The 18,422-nt window shown below is 37.6% G+C and overlaps 1 protein-coding gene across 1 annotated transcript in view; it reads right to left on the reverse strand.

Moving 5' to 3' along the window:
* The window catches only part of Rab38 (RAB38, member RAS oncogene family), a 57,027-nt gene extending 41,819 nt beyond the window's left edge, over positions 1-15,208 (reverse strand). Inside the window, exon 1 of the mRNA XM_005339209.4 lies at positions 14,727-15,208. Coding sequence (XP_005339266.1) covers positions 14,727-14,928 — 202 coding nt within the window. The 5' untranslated portion in view covers positions 14,929-15,208. The remainder of the gene's footprint in view (positions 1-14,726) is intronic.
* Between the last annotated feature and the right edge of the window lie 3,214 nt (positions 15,209-18,422).

Here is an 18,422-nt window from a genome sequence, read left to right on the forward strand (position 1 = left end):
TGAAAACCAGCAAGTGAAACATCAAGATCCTGAGGCATACATATGTCTGACAAGGAGCTGGAGAACTTCGAGGAGACTGAGTTGGCTGGAGAGAACTGTAGGGGATCAGAGTACAGTGTGGTCAGGCAGGGAGATCACAAGGTTCAAACTGTAGACAGTGAGAATTGTGAGCCAATGAGAAACATGAACTGGCATGAGAAAATGAAATATCTGGGAGTCAAGGTGATAAAAGAACAGTCAGAAAGTTATTGCAATAATTCAGGAAAGAGATAATAATGATTTGGACCAAAGTGGTAGTGGTGAAGATGGTAAAGAGTGATTGTTTTCTGGGTATATGTGGGGATAGAGATGATAAGTGGGTTGTAGAGTATGAGATGATTCAAGCATGATACCTAGAATCTGAAAATCTGAAAGTATGGAGATGCCATTGGCTGAGATGAAGACTTCAGGAGGCATAGATGTGGGGTGGGTGTGTGTGTGTGTGTGTGTGTGTGTGTGTGTGTGTGTGTGTGAGTGCGCATGCGCACGCTGATAGGAAGCATAGGAATTTGACATGTTAAGTGTAAGTCTGAGATGGCTGTTGGGCTCTATCTTAAGCACAGTGGGATATATATCTGAAGTTCAAGGGAAGGTCCGCACTGAAGATTTAAAATGTTGCTTAATTTCTGTGCATCTCTGCCTGGTTCATCTTCCAGGGCCCTATCCTCTTCCCATCATTTCCCTAATTAAACACTTTGAGGAACATTCCTCTATCTATAGCAGCTCTAATAAATGGAAGTTGAATGGCTAACATGCTTTGTGATCCATACCAGATTTAAAACAATCTGAACTATTACAATTATAAATTGGAAGCTATCTCACAAATACACAGATAATGGAATATACTGAAATTTTGCACTTTAGTGATACAGGGCTTATATTATATAACAAGGTTCAGAAGTTAGTTTATTTGAGCTGAACAATGCCAAACTCCTAATCTTTAAAGAAAAATAAAAATGTCATGAGATACAATTCTTTTCACATTTTTATATTCCACTAAAACAATGCCTTAAATTTAAGTGTGTGAATTCTATCAATTTTGCAAAAATAACTAACAAATACATATAAATGAAACTTACAAAATTTTATTTTACTTTTATGAAAGATTTGTTATTTGACAGATAACTTCTGAATTAATATAAAGAAATGATAGTAACATATATAAAAATTCAAAATATGTTCACTAAGCACCTAGATTAGTTTCTCTAATGTTTTCACCAAAAATACCTTCATTATTAAAAGACTGACTAAAAAAGTTTATTTAGGTTTTTAATCAAAAAATCTAAAGCTGTCCATCATACCTTCTAATTAGTATAAGATGATTCAATAATATAACCCTAATAATATGAGTAAAAATAACTTTTTAATATTTATTTATTTATTATTAGAGATTTATGGTTACACATAGTAGTTGGGTTCCCCACAAACGCACACATGCAGGGAATTCGATTTCAGTTCATGATCCCCCCTTTTCACTCTCATCTTCCCTTTCCTCTCCCACATTCCTTCCTCTACTAGACTTTCTTTCATTCATCTATTTATGTATATTTGAGTGGTTCTTTTGAACAATGCATAAAGGTGGAGTTCCTTGCGGTATATTTATATATGCACATAACATGATTTTTTAGGAACTCATTCTGCATTGCCTTTCATTTCCATTCCCTTACTCTGTCTCTTGATCTCCTTATTCTACACTATTGATCTTTCTTTTATGCTATCCTGTCCTTCTTTTCCCTTTTCCTTTATTTTACTCTAGCTTCCATTTTTGAGGAAAAAAAATTTCAATCTTTGAATTTCTGAGTTTGGCTATTTCACTTAGCATAACATTCTCCATTTGCATTCATTTACCAGCAAACACCATAATTTCATTCTTTTTTATGGCTGAGTCAAACTCCCTTGTATATATATACCATTATTTCTTAATCAGTTCATCTAATTATAGCCATCTGGATTGATTCCATAATTTAGCTATTGTGACTTGTGCTGCTATAAACACTGAAGTAGCTTTATAGCTATAGTATGTCAATTTTAATAACTCTTAAAAGCTTTCCTAACCTATACATTCTAACTGAAGAGATTGGTCAACCTCAGATTGGTAATCATAGGTCCACATATCCCAAATCATATACACAGCACATAAACAAAAATGAGTAATAAGTCATTTATAAAGTATTACAGTAGGTCCTGAGTTGATGTTGCCTTTTGTTTGGAGTGAGTTTATATTTCCCAAGGTATTTACTGCTTTTGAGGGAAGATGTATCGGGAGCATAATATGCTAAATGTTGTTAGGCCCTGGAGTAACCAAACAGTGTATGGAATGAAGCAGACCCTGTCTCACTAGCATAACCACTAAGATACAAGTGAAGTCCAGGGGTCAAAGCTTACTTTGATGTCTCTTTTGAGTTCTGTTTGCTTGTGTTTTTGTTTTACATTTTGGACAAAAGGGAGCTTACATTAAGGGAGATTCTAGATCGTGGATTTAATTCCAAAGGACTAGGGCCTTGGAGTCAAGGGTGACCTGTAGAGTGATCTTCAGCTACCATACCTCTACAGAGAGCATGTGGAACCTCTGTGTTGGGGAAGTATTTTGCACTATAAGGTGAGGTTTCTTTCTCTATTTTGTGCTGTCTCATTTTAAGATTTTATCATCATACGTAGTACAAACACTCCACTGTCTGCTGAATAGTCAGTAGTTCTATGGCTCAATGTCTTGGCTCGTTTTGTTTTCTCCTACTTTGAAGATTCCATCCAACTTACATTGATTTCCACTCACATACTGGTATGGCCTAGATACCTCCTGGTCCATGAAGCCTCCAAATACCTTTGCCCCTTCATCCCCAGGACACAGGACTTTTTATTTCTTCCACTGCCCTTGCTTGGTTCTCCCTTATGGGTTAATGAACTGTATCTGCTTCTGGTCCCTTGCTTCATATGCTCATGCGAATTAGGAAGTATTTTCCTTGAATGTACATATATTTCATAATTTTATTTTAAAAGAGGTATTTGCTATCAGTCTATCTTATTGTAAGGCTCTTTTAATGGTTACCTAGGATCCTGTGTTCATTTCTTGCATTAAAATACTTTAACATACTCTAGTTTCTCAGAGTATATTGATATAGCTGGACATGGAGTTTTGTTGAGAAGAAAGCAGGAAACAGAACTGTGGGAAAGCATGTTCCAGAATTGGGAACACAATTTTCAGAAAGACTCTTAGAAGATGAACAAGTAATTGCCAGGCCAAAAAATAAGAGGTCATTTATCTCACCTGCTAGCCTTCTATGAGATTTTTGAGGTTATGTACCTTCGTCTACAAGTTAAGGGCTAGGCACACTATGCCTGGCTAGTCTTTCTGTTTCTTGCTTTGAAGCACCATCACATCATGGCAACCCCATTTCCATTAGAACATACCCCCTTCCTTATCCTCCATCTAACCAAATCCTACCCATCCTTCAAGGTTATAGTCAAGTGCAGTCTTCTGGGCGACTCTGCATAACTAGCTGATGCCAACCTACCTTGCAACTCTTCTATATCCCCATAACATTGACTGTATCAATCACTTGGCTACTGTTCAATTATTCGATTACTGTGCCTCTGTCCGCATCATACACATATTCCGACAGGCTCAAGTCTATGCTTATGATAGACTTACATAAGAGAATAAACTGGCCATACAAGTCCTTTTTACACAATGAAGCAACAAATAAGCAAGATGGAATCCCAGCAGGGAAAGGAGTAGACTAAATAAAGCAATATCTCTAATTCATTTCATTTTCACTTTTTTCCTATGCCTCCTCAATGCCTGTTCATTGTGATCTATTCTGAATCTATCCACAATGTAGAACCATTCTAATTCTTTCTGAAATTTCCTTACTTCCTCTATAATCAATGTCTTTCATTTCACCTAACTGCTGGTTTGCACCACTTATAGACAAACCTTATTTCTATTCAACAAGAAGATAAGACTAGCTGTGGTATATTTAACTAAGCTAAAGAATGCAAGATCATAAGATAGGATACAAAGTCAATACTGGTTATTAGGTGTCCATAAATAATAGTCTTATTGGAAGAAAGATAAATGAATTATAGTGTTTAAATTTTCATTAAACTATGAATTTATATTTAAATTTAAAGCTATATACATATTATGCTTTTGAAAAAGACTACTAGTACACTGTCATAGTAAATATTTTGTTATAAATGTTCAAACTGGAATCAAATGGCACCAGTTTAAGTGAAATAATTCATTTAGATGAAGAAATAATATCATATAGCAAATAAAAATCCAATAGTGATGGGGTGAGAGAATGAAACCAAGTCCCAGGTGAAAAGTTGGCATCAATCAATATAGAAGGGTGAGCATTTTAAACAAATAAGCAACATAAAATACTTTCACCGAATTATAAGCTCAAGAGGATTTAATAAAAAGCTACCTTTAATTATTTGGCCTTTGAGCCAACACCTCTAAATAGACTATTAAGATACGCTTATAAATAACTCACAAGAAATTCTGAACTCCAAAGCTTCCATCCTTAAAGAATATCCAGATTCCTCTAGAACTATAATTCCCCAAACAGATGACAAGGTACCACAGTAAACTCATGGAGTGCAACAGATTTTTTTTTAATTTAAGTTAAACACAATGATAATCAAGATCAATCAGACACTTCAGCAACTTCCAACAAGGTAGTTAACAGTTTGCCACTACATTCCTGTGATGTCATTATATGTCTTTTTTAAAAATGGGGTATTGGAAGTTTCTGTGATAAAAATCAAGAATCATCTGAAAATGTGAATAGAAAATGAGGGAGGTGGTGTCTCAAAGGATTGGGATGTTGTTCCATGACCAAACACCATGCCTAGAGTAAATTATAGTTACTAAAAATTAAATAAAAATTTCTTTTAATTTATGTGTTCTATTTTTCTTACATGACTATTAAAATTAGAACATAATATGTGTTTGGTTATTTGGTGCTATTTCATGAAGAACACCCTTGGGTATTTCTTTCAGTCTTCAGGCACAGTGATAAAGTTACTTTGGCATTACAGGAGACTTGTTAAACTTAAGGTTTGAGAACTTCTGCTGTATCCTCTAGAGTCTAGTTGGTTGTTGTCTTTAAATTTAAAAGACACACACACACACACACACACACACACCACCACCACCACCACCACCACCACATCATACATGCAGTCTCTTTCACCATCCTATTTGTTTTAATCAGATTTTTTGGTGCTGTGACTAAAAGACCTGATAAGAACAATTTTAGAGGAGGAAAAGCTTATTTGCGGTACAGTTTCAGAGGTCTCTGTCCATAGACAGCCAGCTCCATTCCTCTGAGCTTGAGGTAGGCTAAACATCATGGTGGAAGAGTGTGGCAGAAGGAAGTGGCTTACTCAAGGATTAGGAAGCAGAAAGAAATGCCATTCACCAGATACAAAATATATGCCCCAAAGGCAAACCCTAGAGACCTACCTCCTCCAGCCACACCCTACCTGCCTTTAGTTACCCCTCAGTTCATCTGTAACAGGAGATTAATTCACTGACTGAGTTAAGGTTCTCTCATCCAAACCATAACATTATTAGATCTAATTTTGATTCTGATACCATAAAGCCTCACAGCTATTCCCAGTCTTTTTTCCCAAATAATGACCTGTGTCCCGGGCTCTGGGCTCTGTGGTTTTCCAGAATAAAAGCGGGTGAAGGTGGCTGTTAAACCAAACCAATTAAACCAAACCAATCACATGGTCTCAGCAATGATGTATGCAAAGACTTCAGCTCATCTTCTACATGCAATTTAAACAATCTGAGATGTGAAAACTATTGCATGGTTCTATCAAGCCTTAGAAAACAGTAGAATAGACTGGTTGGAAAACAGAGAAATATCAGTTCATATTCCAGCACTACTCTTTTGTGTAACTTTTCAGAAAGCTTATGTATTTCTTTGCTTCTTTATTGGTTAAATAGCCTATCTAAGCACAGTTTTTTTTCATCTTTATATAATAACCAGTATCTACCACAAAAATTCATTTTGTGAAATGAATGAAATGACACATATAAATGCATAACACCATGACTGACTCTAAATAAATAGTAGCTATTTATAACACATTATATTGTAGAGAAAAAAACAATTCTCTCAACAATGAATTTAAGTCAATTTGTTTTATACTTCACTCTTAAATTGGATGGAAATTTGTTTGAACCTCCCATGCTGTAAGTATTATCTTTGTCTCCTTTAGACTGAGAAGTACACAAGAAACTAAGTCCTTCATCACTCTTCCAGAGAGAACAATTTTATGCAAGATTGAAAAACTAATTAAAAGTTAAATCCAAATATAAATGATAAGGAGCAAAGGTTAAATAATACACCAGGACAACACAAATTATAAAAAGTACAGACTCAGAGGAAAAAGTAATAAGATATTTAAAACTATTGAATGCTCTTCTTCAATTCTGTCTCTTGCTTCCAGAATCATGTGTTTGCTTGGTTCTCCTCCTATTAGCATTTTCTTCACTTCCTTTCTGACCTTACAATAATTTCATTAAGTTTTGTAGGAACTAATGGAAAGTCTGATAAAAATTGTGAAGGATATCCAGACAGGTACACAATAATTATAATGCAAATTTTAATTGGAGAAGTGTTACGAGGAAGGTAAAGTGATGCTGCTTGGGACTCAAAAGAGAAAGAAGTTATTTCTGATGGGGGAAAATCCAAAGGGAAGCTTTTGTAGAGGAGTTGCTTTCCAGGTGAGTCTTAAAACTCAGGTAGGATATGAATATGTGGACATAAAGGAAAGGACATGTGAACCAGTGGGAAGAATGGGAGCAGAGACATACAGGCATAAACACGAGACTTAATAAGGAACCAAAGGAACACAAGTGACTCAAGTGTGAGCCTCATAATGGACAGTAGCTGAAAATAATATTAGAAATGTTATTGTAAGCCACATTGGGCATAACTTTGGTGGTCTACCATGATAAACCATCATTCCCTCTTCTCCACAGCATGAATCACCACGGGATTAGGTGAATACCCAATTCAATTATATTTGCACCTCAGCATCAAAACATCTGATGTTAAATATAAGTAAGTCTTTAATTCTTCAAACTTCATAGCAATAAACCAAGGAACCCTGTATCTTTGTTCTAGTTCTTCCATTCTCATGTTCTGTGGGCCTAAGAAAGCAATGCCACCCCACTTCCAGGTCATAGCTTCTCATCTCTAAAATGACCAGTGTGGCTTTGATGAGTAGTCAAATTTTTTATCTCTTAAAATTACCTTTCAAAAGCTATCACTGAATATAATACATCTAAAAATCATGAGGAAGATTCATTTTTGCCATGTGACCTTCAAATAAACAAAAAAAATTCACTCTAAATTATAGAGACTGTCAAACAGAAAAGTGAAATTTTCAGAAATGTTATTTAAAGTAAGCACAGTGGCCTATAACTGGAATCCAAGCAACTCAGAAGACTGAGGCAGGAGGATCACAAGTTCGAGGTCAGCCTGGCCAACTCAGTGAGCCTTGTCTCAAAATTTTAAAAAGATGGAGGACCTGGGTATATAACTCACTAATAGTATGTCCCTGGGTTCAATCCAGGTACAGATTGTGTCCAGAAAAGACGGCACTTAAAGTGACTCCTCAGTTTTTATATCAAAAAATTACAATAGAAATAATACCTTATAAAAAGTGATTACCATATTTTTCTATTCTAAAATATATACATTTTAATGTTAATGTTTATAAAATCATGAAATCTTTCATGAACATAAATGAGTTAGCAAGTTTATTTCTTATTTCATTAAGAAATTTTTAAAACAATGATATGTCTTAGAATTAAAGCAATGATATGAAAGTTGACTGAAAAACTTTTTATGGAACACCTACCTACTCATGAAGCACATACTGTGTGCCAAGTACTAAATTATGACCCAGTGACACAGTTTAGAGGAAAAAGGCATTCCAGTGCAGTAGTAGAGGTTTCCTAATCTTGGGCAAGCATAAAATATCCTGGGAGCAGAGAAATATTGTCTCCCTGCGTCTTACAGAGTCAATAGAGACTTTCTAGATAGAGTCACATGAATAGCATGAGGACAGACCCACAGGAAATAAGTAAAAAAGACAAAAGTACATTTTGTCTGAGGGAATTGGTGAGGTATAAAGCAATGAAAAAGGTAAGTAAATAGGGACACTGTAAGATATCTGCCACAGTCAATAATCATGAGAAGAAGGAGAGATGAGACTGTAACAAGGAAGCCAAGCCTGATCTTTAACAACTTGAATTTCATGCTAAAAGTTTAGCATTTAATTTTGAAAGTGGTACTGATCCACTGAGGAGAACAAATTGGAGAATATCAAAGTGGATAATGATATAATGCTGAGAAGAATCAAAGCTGTGAGTTACACACTGAGGGCCTGAGGAGTTCAGATGACTTGTAAAGAAGATATGACTATTGGAAATAAGAATGAGATAGCTATTTCACAAGTTAGAAAAGATAGGATCTGATTAATGCCTAAGAGTGAGAAAGCAAATCAAGAGGAGAAGAGTGAAAGTTAAAACCTGAGTTATTAGTCAGGCCTGCTAGTGCACACCTGTAATCCCAGCAGCTTGGGAGCCTGAGGCAGGAGGATTGCAGGTTCAAAGCCAGCCTCAACAATTTAGCGAGACTGTAAGCAACCTAGTGAAACCCTGTGCCCAAAAAAATTTTTTTCAAAAAGAGCTAGGTATGGTTCAGTGGTTAAGTGCCCCTTGGTTCAATCTCCCTGGGTACCACAAAAGAAACAAACAAACCAAACTGAGTTATTTTCATTGAGTAATTTAAGATGATACTTCTTAATAAAATTCCCAAAGATCTGGGGGAAAGCTTGAAACTCAATAAGTAGGAAACCCAGGAGAGAATCTAAGATGGCCTTACTGAGCTGAATGCAAGCAGTCTAGTAGACCAACCTAGAAATGAGGATGATTCCTGCTGGACTATATTAGTTCCCACACCTGAAGCAATGGAGACAACATATTCCTCTACAAATATCTATCCCAGAGCCAGAGATCAAAAGAAATAAAAAGGGCTCTTAATGGTTTCAAAACTTTGAAGGATCCTCCAAAGTGAGGATCAGAACAGAAAAAAGCTCTAAGTCTATTTCAAGACAACTTTCTCAAAAATTCATCAGGTAAACAATGACCCTAGTATCAATCCCAGTGACTGCTTAACAGCCAACCACTTTTACTGAGCAGCCATTATGTGAAAGTACTATAAAGAACATGTCCAGCAGGAAATTGGAATTATGTGTTTGAGATTTATGAGAAGTCAAGCTTATTGGCACAGTTTCTGAGTCATCTGCACAGGTTAAACTACTCACTGGAAAGAGTCATTGGTAAAAGCACAGAACTAAGTACAAGCACAGGAAATATACTAGCTCAGGGGCTTTGTCCAGTCTCGTGAGGCTCAGAATTTGAAAGGATGTGGTGTGGTCAGGATCCTCTTCACAAGAATATTGTGAAGTTACCAGTATCAATGCACTTTACTCTCTGTGATTTACCAGTATCAATGCACTTTACTCTCTGTTACAGGTGATTTTCTTTAATGTCATCATGCTCACACAACTGAGAACTTCTTACTGTCAAGACTCAAGTTGTACTCTATTCTTTATCCTTGTTTTCCCTTTACTTAGCACAGAATCTAACATATACCATATATATCTGCAACAACACATATAAGAACTACTTTCTCATAGTCCCTCTTTCTCTAATGACCCAGCTTCCCTTGATGAAGTTGCTACGTGCTTTCCTGTCAGAACTAGTCCTAGATGATAGAACAAGTCCCACATGCCCTGCCCACAAATCTGTGACATATATAAACTCTAACAGCTGCTCTGCAATAGGCCCAAGGTCTTTCCTCACACATTCCTTACCCAACTTTGAAAGTGCACCATTTTTGCTTACCTTACGCATTGTTTCCCGGTAAGCACAGAGCATGGTATTCACATAGTAATCAAAAAATCTATAATTAGTCAGGCTGGAAACAAGGTAATAAACTCCTCCAGCAGAGAGTAAGAGAGTAGTGCAGATTTGACATGAATTTATCTTTCTTTTCTCTCTTTTTTTTTTCTTAACACATTGGTTACCAAATTTAGCTTTTTCTACATTTCTGAATCATGTATCCTGATATTTAAGATCCCTCTTATAAAATTCATTCAAGAATTACTTTTAAAAATACATACCGAATAGACAGTCAAATCCAAACCTTTCCTTCAATTGAGTTTCACAATTTGAAAGGTCTTTGTAAATTGTAAAACAACCTATTACTTATGACATAACACAAATCAAGGTCATCCCTGGTATAAAGGGATAGTCAGCTGCCCAAGTACTCTTCACCCTGTTACTCTACCTGGGAGATAATGTTCTCCTGTGCTTTTATGCCACATGCAGTTAGGTAGGGAAGTTAGTATTCCTGTGCCCCACAGGGAACTATGGTTCTTATAAATTGACCTTGTTGTTAGAAGCATTTGTTATTTAGTAGAGTTCTGCAGAGAAATTTTGTATGGTGAAGAAGCATAAATTGTTTTGTATTCTATTTGTTAAATCCAGAATTGGGTTTTCTGATGACTAAGAGGCTTCGTCATCTGTCATACTGAAGTTTAACAGATAAACTGTTCCTGTTCTTCTCTGCCACTTGTGACCTTGGGCAAGTCCCTTAGAAGCTCTCTGATTTTTCATCTTCTCTAATATAAATTGAGTTTAATACTATCTTCTCTGTTTATACCTTCAGTGATACCAAAGGGTACTCAGAGAGATCAAGCAGGAAAATGTATGTGAAAGTAGTTTGTCACAATCACAATGACAACAACAAGAGTAATAGCTACATGTATTCAGCATTTAATATTTGTCAAGCACAGCCTTACAAGAATTAGCTCATTTAACTCTTATCATTACTCTAAGAAATGTAAGGTCTATCGTCTCAATTTTACAGACAGGAAACCAAGGCATAGAGAATAGGTAACCTTACAAGTCTTCTCAGCAAAAAAGTTGAAAAAATTGTCATGTACTACCTATGCCCCAGGCACAGTAAAACAATGATATGAAAGTTGATGCACAATGTAAGAAATAATATCTTACAGAAAAATAAAATCAGATGAGCCAGCTGAGGTTCAGCAAAGTTTTATGGCTTACTCAATGCCAAGTGTTACATTTTTAAAGTATCTATGATTTACAAGATATTCAGAATATGTCTGACGTACTCATATTATTAAGACGAGGGAAGTATAAGAAAGCTGTTAGAAACCTGGGGACTGGATTCAACAGTTATGTTTTAAATTTAGCACCACAAAACCAGCTATTTTACTGGAAGATTAAATATGCCCAGACATTTATAAAAATAAATACTTAAGAAATTTTAGTTTCTATTACTATAACTGTCCAATTCCTGTAGCTGAGTCCCAAAGCACATCAAGAAATCTAAATAAAATCATATAGTTCTCTTTGAACGTACTAATGGAGCATTTGCAATGTCTGGATTTGGAGAGTTATAAAACAGGAGAGCCTCACATGAGAAATTTTTGTTTTACTCTTTCCTAATTAGTCAATGTAAAACGAGAAAAACCTATAAATTCACATCATAATTAAGAATTAGTTCAGAAATAGATTTTCATTCATTTCTTTCCATTTTCTGCATATCAGTACAAAAAAATCTATTAGAAATAAGAAGAAGAGGGCAAAGATAACTTCCTAACTAGGGAAGGGAAGAGGGCCTAACCCCCATAGGCCAATGGAACATCAGGCATCCATGGGCCTGTGGACACAAAGAACATGACTTGATGCCAAATCAGACAGCACAACTCAAATCCTGCTCTTCCACTATTAGCTGGTTGGCCCTGGGCAAAGTTACTTAATTTCTGTAACTCTATCAAGAGCTTCTGAACATAGAGCTGCTCAGCTACTCCTCTATGATGGATTCCGTGGGATCTACGGCAACTGTTGTCCTTGTGGGGTTTGAAGTATGAATCACCTCATTTCACATGGTCCTAAACGTACTTTTTGGAGACTTTCAGGATAAGACTGGCCAATCTAGGTAGACACAAGACATACATCATGGGAATTTGTTGAATAAATAGGGCCCTACTTAGCAATGAACCACGCAAGTATCAAGAGTCTACCTGAGCAAGGATTCTCTCTATAGCAGGCATACCTGATATCCTGTCAGGTTAGGGCAAGGCCTCTCTACTTCACGGACAATCCCAACCCCTTAAAACTAGGCCTTCTATCCTCTACTACCTCTTATTTCTAAACACACAGCATAACTGAGCAGGATGAAGGAAGACAAGCTATGACTTTAAGAATGTTCACTTAACTAACTACAATCTGAGTGAGCAATTGAGGGTGAATTTCACATATGATCATAGCCCACAAAAGTCCTAAGCAGCTTGAATTATGTATTTTCCCACCATCCCATCCCACCATGGCCCAGCTCTCCCCCACCCCAGCTTGGCCTTCTGTCAATCTCTAACTCAGCTAACAGGGCTTTTGAGCTTGAGGCTCCCAAAGACAGGGGAATGGATCCCTGGGAAAAAGAAACTTCCTTCTGAGGTGCTGAACACCACCTTATAGGTAGAGCTGACTTTCCAATTCATCTAGAACTATGGTTTAGGAGGCATTTCCCAGCTTGGGAGTTAAATTTATATTGTAAAATGGGTAAGCCTGAAAATGATGCTGGCTGTTTGGGAACAGAATATATGTGTAATGTAGGAATTGCAATTTATTAGGATTTGATCAGCACATGTATGTCATGTGACTCTTGCTTAGCATGTATAAATGCTCAAAAAAAATTGGTAGCTAGTATAATAGCAACCCTTGAAGATCTCCAAGATAATAGGCATGAATACCTTTAACCAGCATCATTGGTTGCTCATCTCTCATTTTCATTTTGTTCGGAGAAAGTCTCCCTATTTATTGATCAGGAGACAAGAACAAGAATTTTAAGGAACTTGTCTAATATCTCATAGGATTCATGAAATAACACAGTATTTAGAAGGAGCCAGTTCAATTCTGGAATTTGGGCTCACAAACACTATGTGTTTTCATCTCCCTGGTGAAGGTGAGAAAACAGATTTACAGACAATAACCTGCCTGAGGGAATACTACTACTTACATTTGAAACAGAAGTACAAATTACAGCAACATCTCCTTTTAAACACTAAGCTATTTCTAGACCCAAGTCCAGAGACTTAGGGACCCAGAATAGTTTTCACACACTAAAACATGGAGCAACAAGGTATACGGACTCATAATGAATTTTAATATATGGAAACCCAATAGAGCATTGGTTGATGATATCTTCTGGTCTCTGATAACCCCTGTGCTTCTAAAGCAGCTGAAGACTCCAAATGCATGAATCTGTCCATATGCCAAGAGCTTTATCATGAGACCTGGCAGCTCATGATTAAAGAGGCACTAGAGTCCTCAGAAATGCCCTTTCAAATATTTTCCACATTTGTTTTCCCTTCAGGCCACAAAACAGCATTTCTAGAAACAGCTGAAATTAACCTGTTTTCTTAAAAAGGATTGGAATATTTGGGTGCAACACTTATAAAGAAAGTTCCTGGTACTCCAGACAATGAAACAGTCAGAGATGGAGTAGGACTATTTGAAGCGGTTCATGGAGAAGTTCAAGGACTTTAAAACTTCTAAGCAGGAAGGTTCCTGAGCCATCATGGTCCAACCCCTCTCTATTTAATAAGGATGCAATGGAACTGAAGGGAGTTGTCCAAAGCCACTGAGCAGGTTAATGAGTGGCAGAGCCAGAACCTGTAATAAGAGATTGGACATGCCAGGATTGCATATATTCTTAGTCCAAGACTTACTCTTAGAGTAGACATTTCGCATTCTCACTTTTGATTACATTTAAGTCCAAGTATAAACTCTCATTGTCAAATACTGATTTCAAACATTGTAAAACAACAACAACAAAAAATTAAAAGGGTCTCATTTACATATCTTTCAAAAGACAACTTTAAGGCCAAATCAAGAAATTTTATGCCTAATGTCATAGACCCTGACATAAGAGTTGCTTTAAAATACATATAAAGCTTTTTATAGATTATATAAAGACAGAGATATTTTTTAAAAAAAATTTGAGATGGGAGACCGGGGCATTAATTTGCCCCTGATAAATACAAAGCAAAGAATCACAAACTCCCTTGACTGAAGGACAGAAAGCAGGGTGTTGAAATTGGGAATAAAGCCAGCTGTTAAAAACAGGAATGGGCAAACTCCAGATAGTTTCATATTATCCCATTTGCTTCTATTAACTCGGCTAGGGGCTTCCCTGGGTCAGCTCAGACACAAGGGCCTAAGTGGCACTCTGAGCCGCTTAACCAGTAAGACTATCGGCCCAGAAAACAAACTTGAGAAGAGAACCACCTAAAGCGATTGCTGAGGTTCTCACTCTGGGTGCCAGCAGTGGCCTGTTCTGAGTTGGAGAGACATCAGGGGAAAATAAAACGCCACCGAACGCACTTGAAGTTTCAGCTGGAGCAAAAAAAAACTTTTTCTTGTCTTTGAGAACAAGTTTCCAAACCGCCAGGAATGCCCTGTTGATCTGGATCTTATTCTTGGCTGAGGGCCGCTGTCCTGGGACTGGAGACCAGCTTCCAGGCGCTGCCGCCCGCCCCCGACCATCCCAGGCTCTCACCTGCGATGTCCCAGAGCTGCAGGCGCACTACTGTCTCCGGGTCCCAGTGAAGCACTTTAAGCGCGAAGTCCACGCCTATGGTGGCTCGGTAATGCGAGGAAAAGTTCTGGTGCACGTAGCGCTTGATGATGCTGGTCTTGCCCACGCCGAGGTCGCCGATCACCAGCAGTTTGTACAGGTGCTCCTTGTGCGGGGCCTGCATGCTGGCGGCCGGCCCGCCGTGCAGTGCCTGGCCGGGGAAGCACAGCCTGGGCTGGGCGCGGGAGAGTAGACCCGTAGCTCAAGTGTGGGAGCCGGGGAGAGGCGTCCGCGGTGGGGCGGGGGCGTAGGGCGGAACTCCTCCCCTGAGGTTAATCCTCCTTCCTACTGCGCGGTCTTGGAGAAGGGTGGAGACAGGAGCTACTCCGGTTCGCGTCTTATTGCCTGTTGCTGCATTTATTTGTACTGTGCTTCAGAGTTTCCACAGAGATTTTTTTCTCCCCTTTGATGCCAGGCACAAACCTTTCAGGTGTAGATTTTATTTTCTATGTTTTGCCTGCGAGAAAATTGAGTGACAAAAAATACCACACTGTGAGGGGGCTGGGAATGTAATTCAGTGGAAGAGCACTCCCCTAGCGCGTGAGGTCCAAGTTCAATCCCTATCTCCTGGAGGGAAAAAAAAAATGTACTATGAGAGAGATGAGCCAGTGAAAGACCTAGGTGAACCCAGGTCTCCCAAGGACACAGGGCTCCATCACCACCCCACACTTAGAGCGTAGAGGCAACAGAGAATGCAATATTAGGAGGCACAACACCAGGATTTGGGTCCTGCAGGCCCCTGGTTTTGAGTAGAGAGATCTTGGGCAATTCCTCTGAGCTCCCCAGGCTCCAGGCCTCAGTGAACTGTCAGCAGCTTTGAGATGTGAACTTTGAACACTTTCACATCTTTTCTACTGTCAATGAACTAGCAAGAAGGAGGCGGGGCTGAAAATGCAATCACATCCATGACTTTCAGCATCTTAAGAGCTCAGCAGCACTGACAATTCAATCAATCGGTTTTATTATCATAAGTAATAATATTAGCAAGCTTTCATAGAGCATTTGCTATGTGCCACAGGTTCTATACATATGTTGCTTAGTCACTCAAGAAGTCTTAAAGATTAGTACCATTATTTTTTCCATCTTACAACTAAGGATGCCAAGGACTGGACACTTTAATTAGGTCCCACGGTCAAAGGTTTTTTTTGTTGTTGGTTTTTGGTTTTTGGTTTTTTTTGTTTTTTTCATTTAATCGACATACATTGAGAACCTTCCCTGTTAAGCATAGCTCTGTGTGCTTGGGATAATACAGGAATAATAATGGAAACAAGGATTCCTAGCTTGAACAAATGTGGAATAAGAAAAAAATTGGTATAGAGTGGCCTGGAAAAGTCTTATGAAAATGGGGACAATTCAGTGAATACTTGAAGGAAGTAAGATGGGCATGCAGGTCTTGAGGATAAGTATTCCATACCAAAATGAGGTATTGTATACCTGAATATATTGGGGATGAAGCTCCTTCCACCCACCTTCTTTGCAAACCTCAAGTGGTTTTCCTAATCTAGGTGCAGTCTGGATTATTCTCATCTTTATCTGGTCTCCCCTTCTGATCTAGAGCATATTAGAACATTAGATATTTACTTTTATGTTAAAGGACAGGAAGGGCATGATTCAGGTTTTCTTGGGCACAAAGCTATAAAATTGGGTTATGGAGCTCTTTAAGCAAATGAATGTAAAATTTAAAAATTAAATTTAAATAATTTGGAAGGGTCCTGAAGCTTCAGCTTCATTGCCTCTCTGAGGGAAAGAGATCACTCTTTCAGGGACACTGGCCAAGAATGGTGAGCAAGCTCCCTGCTCAGGCAGGAAGTATGTACAATTTGTTTCCAGAGGAATTCATTTAGGTCTCATGATAATTTTTCACAGTGGGAAGAAATTACTCTCAGTTTATATTTTTAAATCCTTTAGACTAAAATGATTTGATAAGCATAATGGACTAGCAGTGCAGTAAAATCTTTGTTATAGAATCTCTGTCTCTGAACCTGAAAGTGGCTCTTTCTCCCAGCAACCAAGAGGGAGGAGGGAAAGAGAGAGAGAAAGGAAATTGTTATACAAAATTACATATAAGAGGAAGTGAGGGGAAAGGGGAAAAAAAACAAGAGAGAGAAATGAATTACAGTAGATGGGGTAGAGAGAGAAGATAGGAGGGGAAGGGAGGGGAGGGGGGATAGTAGAGGATAGGAAGGGCAGCAGAATACAACATACACCAGTATGGCAGTATGTTAAAAAGTGGATGTGTAACCCATGTGAATCTGCAATATGTATACGGGGTAAAAATGGGAGTTCATAATCTGCTTGAATCAAATGTATGAAATATGATATGTCAAGAGCTTTGTAATGTTTTGGACCACTAATAATAATAATAATAATAAAGCACCCTGCAAGCCTGTCTTCCACTGTAGCTCCCCAAGCATCTCTGGCAATGTTTTGACATTTTCACTACCCTTATATTGCTAAACCACAGCACACCTTCTCCTGAAGAACAGAAAGGCAGATGATTCAATTCTGTAAAAGGTATGTGAGACGACCACAAATTTCTCAGAATTAAAACCTGGAGTGGTATCCCAGAAAGCCTAGCATCATATTTCTCTAAGTCTTCATTCCTATGATATCCAATGTGCATACATATGCTTGCACTTATAAAGTGGAAAAATTAATTAAAATGATTGGAAATTGCTTTGCAAATATAAACCTGAAAGGACAATCTCTCAAGTTTCCCTCCCAGTGCTATAGGTGAGCTTCTGTGAAATTACCTTATTTGCTTTTGCCATTGAGAGAGCCATAGGGAGTTATTTATTAGCTTGCGTGAGGTCTTAATTATTGCATCAAAGAAATACTTAAAGGACTGCAAGATAGGGCCCTGTAGACTTTATTGTAAGAAAGGTAAACTAATTTTTCTTCAATTTTTCTACAAGGAATGTGTAATAAAACAGATGACTGCAAGATAGGGTCCCATAGGCTTTTTTGTAGGAAAGGTAAACTATTTTTTCTACAAGGAATATGTCCTAAAATAGATGGGCCTTTATTTTTCAATAAAGACATACTAAGGAATGACCATATAATTTATCCAAACTGAGCCTCCTGAAAGTAATAGGAGACATTTTAATGATTACGCCAAACAACAGGAACAAGCAAGGAATGTCCTTGAGAACATTCATTCCTGAAGCCAGAGTTAGCGATCACAAATGAGATCTACAAATAACAGGAACATTTGAAAAATCTCCTAAATCACTACTTTAACAATAAATATGTTTGTCAGGTTAATTTCATTTCTCTGTTGTCTTCAAAAACAAGCAACTAAGATAAATATGGAGCAAAATGATTTTGTGTGTAGTAGAACTTCAACTTCCTTGTATTGGGTACCCTTTGATTTTAGTAAATTTATTTAATCTTCGCAACCACCCTGAAGCATGTATCACTTTAAATAATGAAGGAAATAGGGCTAAAATAATTTAAATTTTCTCCTCAAAGTCACATATATGATGTGACAAAATGAGAATTTCTAAATCCATGTTTTTTTTCTAATAAAGAGTCTATTTTTCTAGTAGACCAAAAGTCTATTTCTGTTGCTCCCAGAGAAGGTAATAGTGTCATACCAAGGATCTCCAGTGCATAAGT

The sequence above is a fragment of the Ictidomys tridecemlineatus genome, chromosome 4, assembly GCF_052094955.1.
Source record: "Ictidomys tridecemlineatus isolate mIctTri1 chromosome 4, mIctTri1.hap1, whole genome shotgun sequence".
In the NCBI taxonomy this organism is placed as follows: Eukaryota; Metazoa; Chordata; class Mammalia; order Rodentia; family Sciuridae; genus Ictidomys; species Ictidomys tridecemlineatus.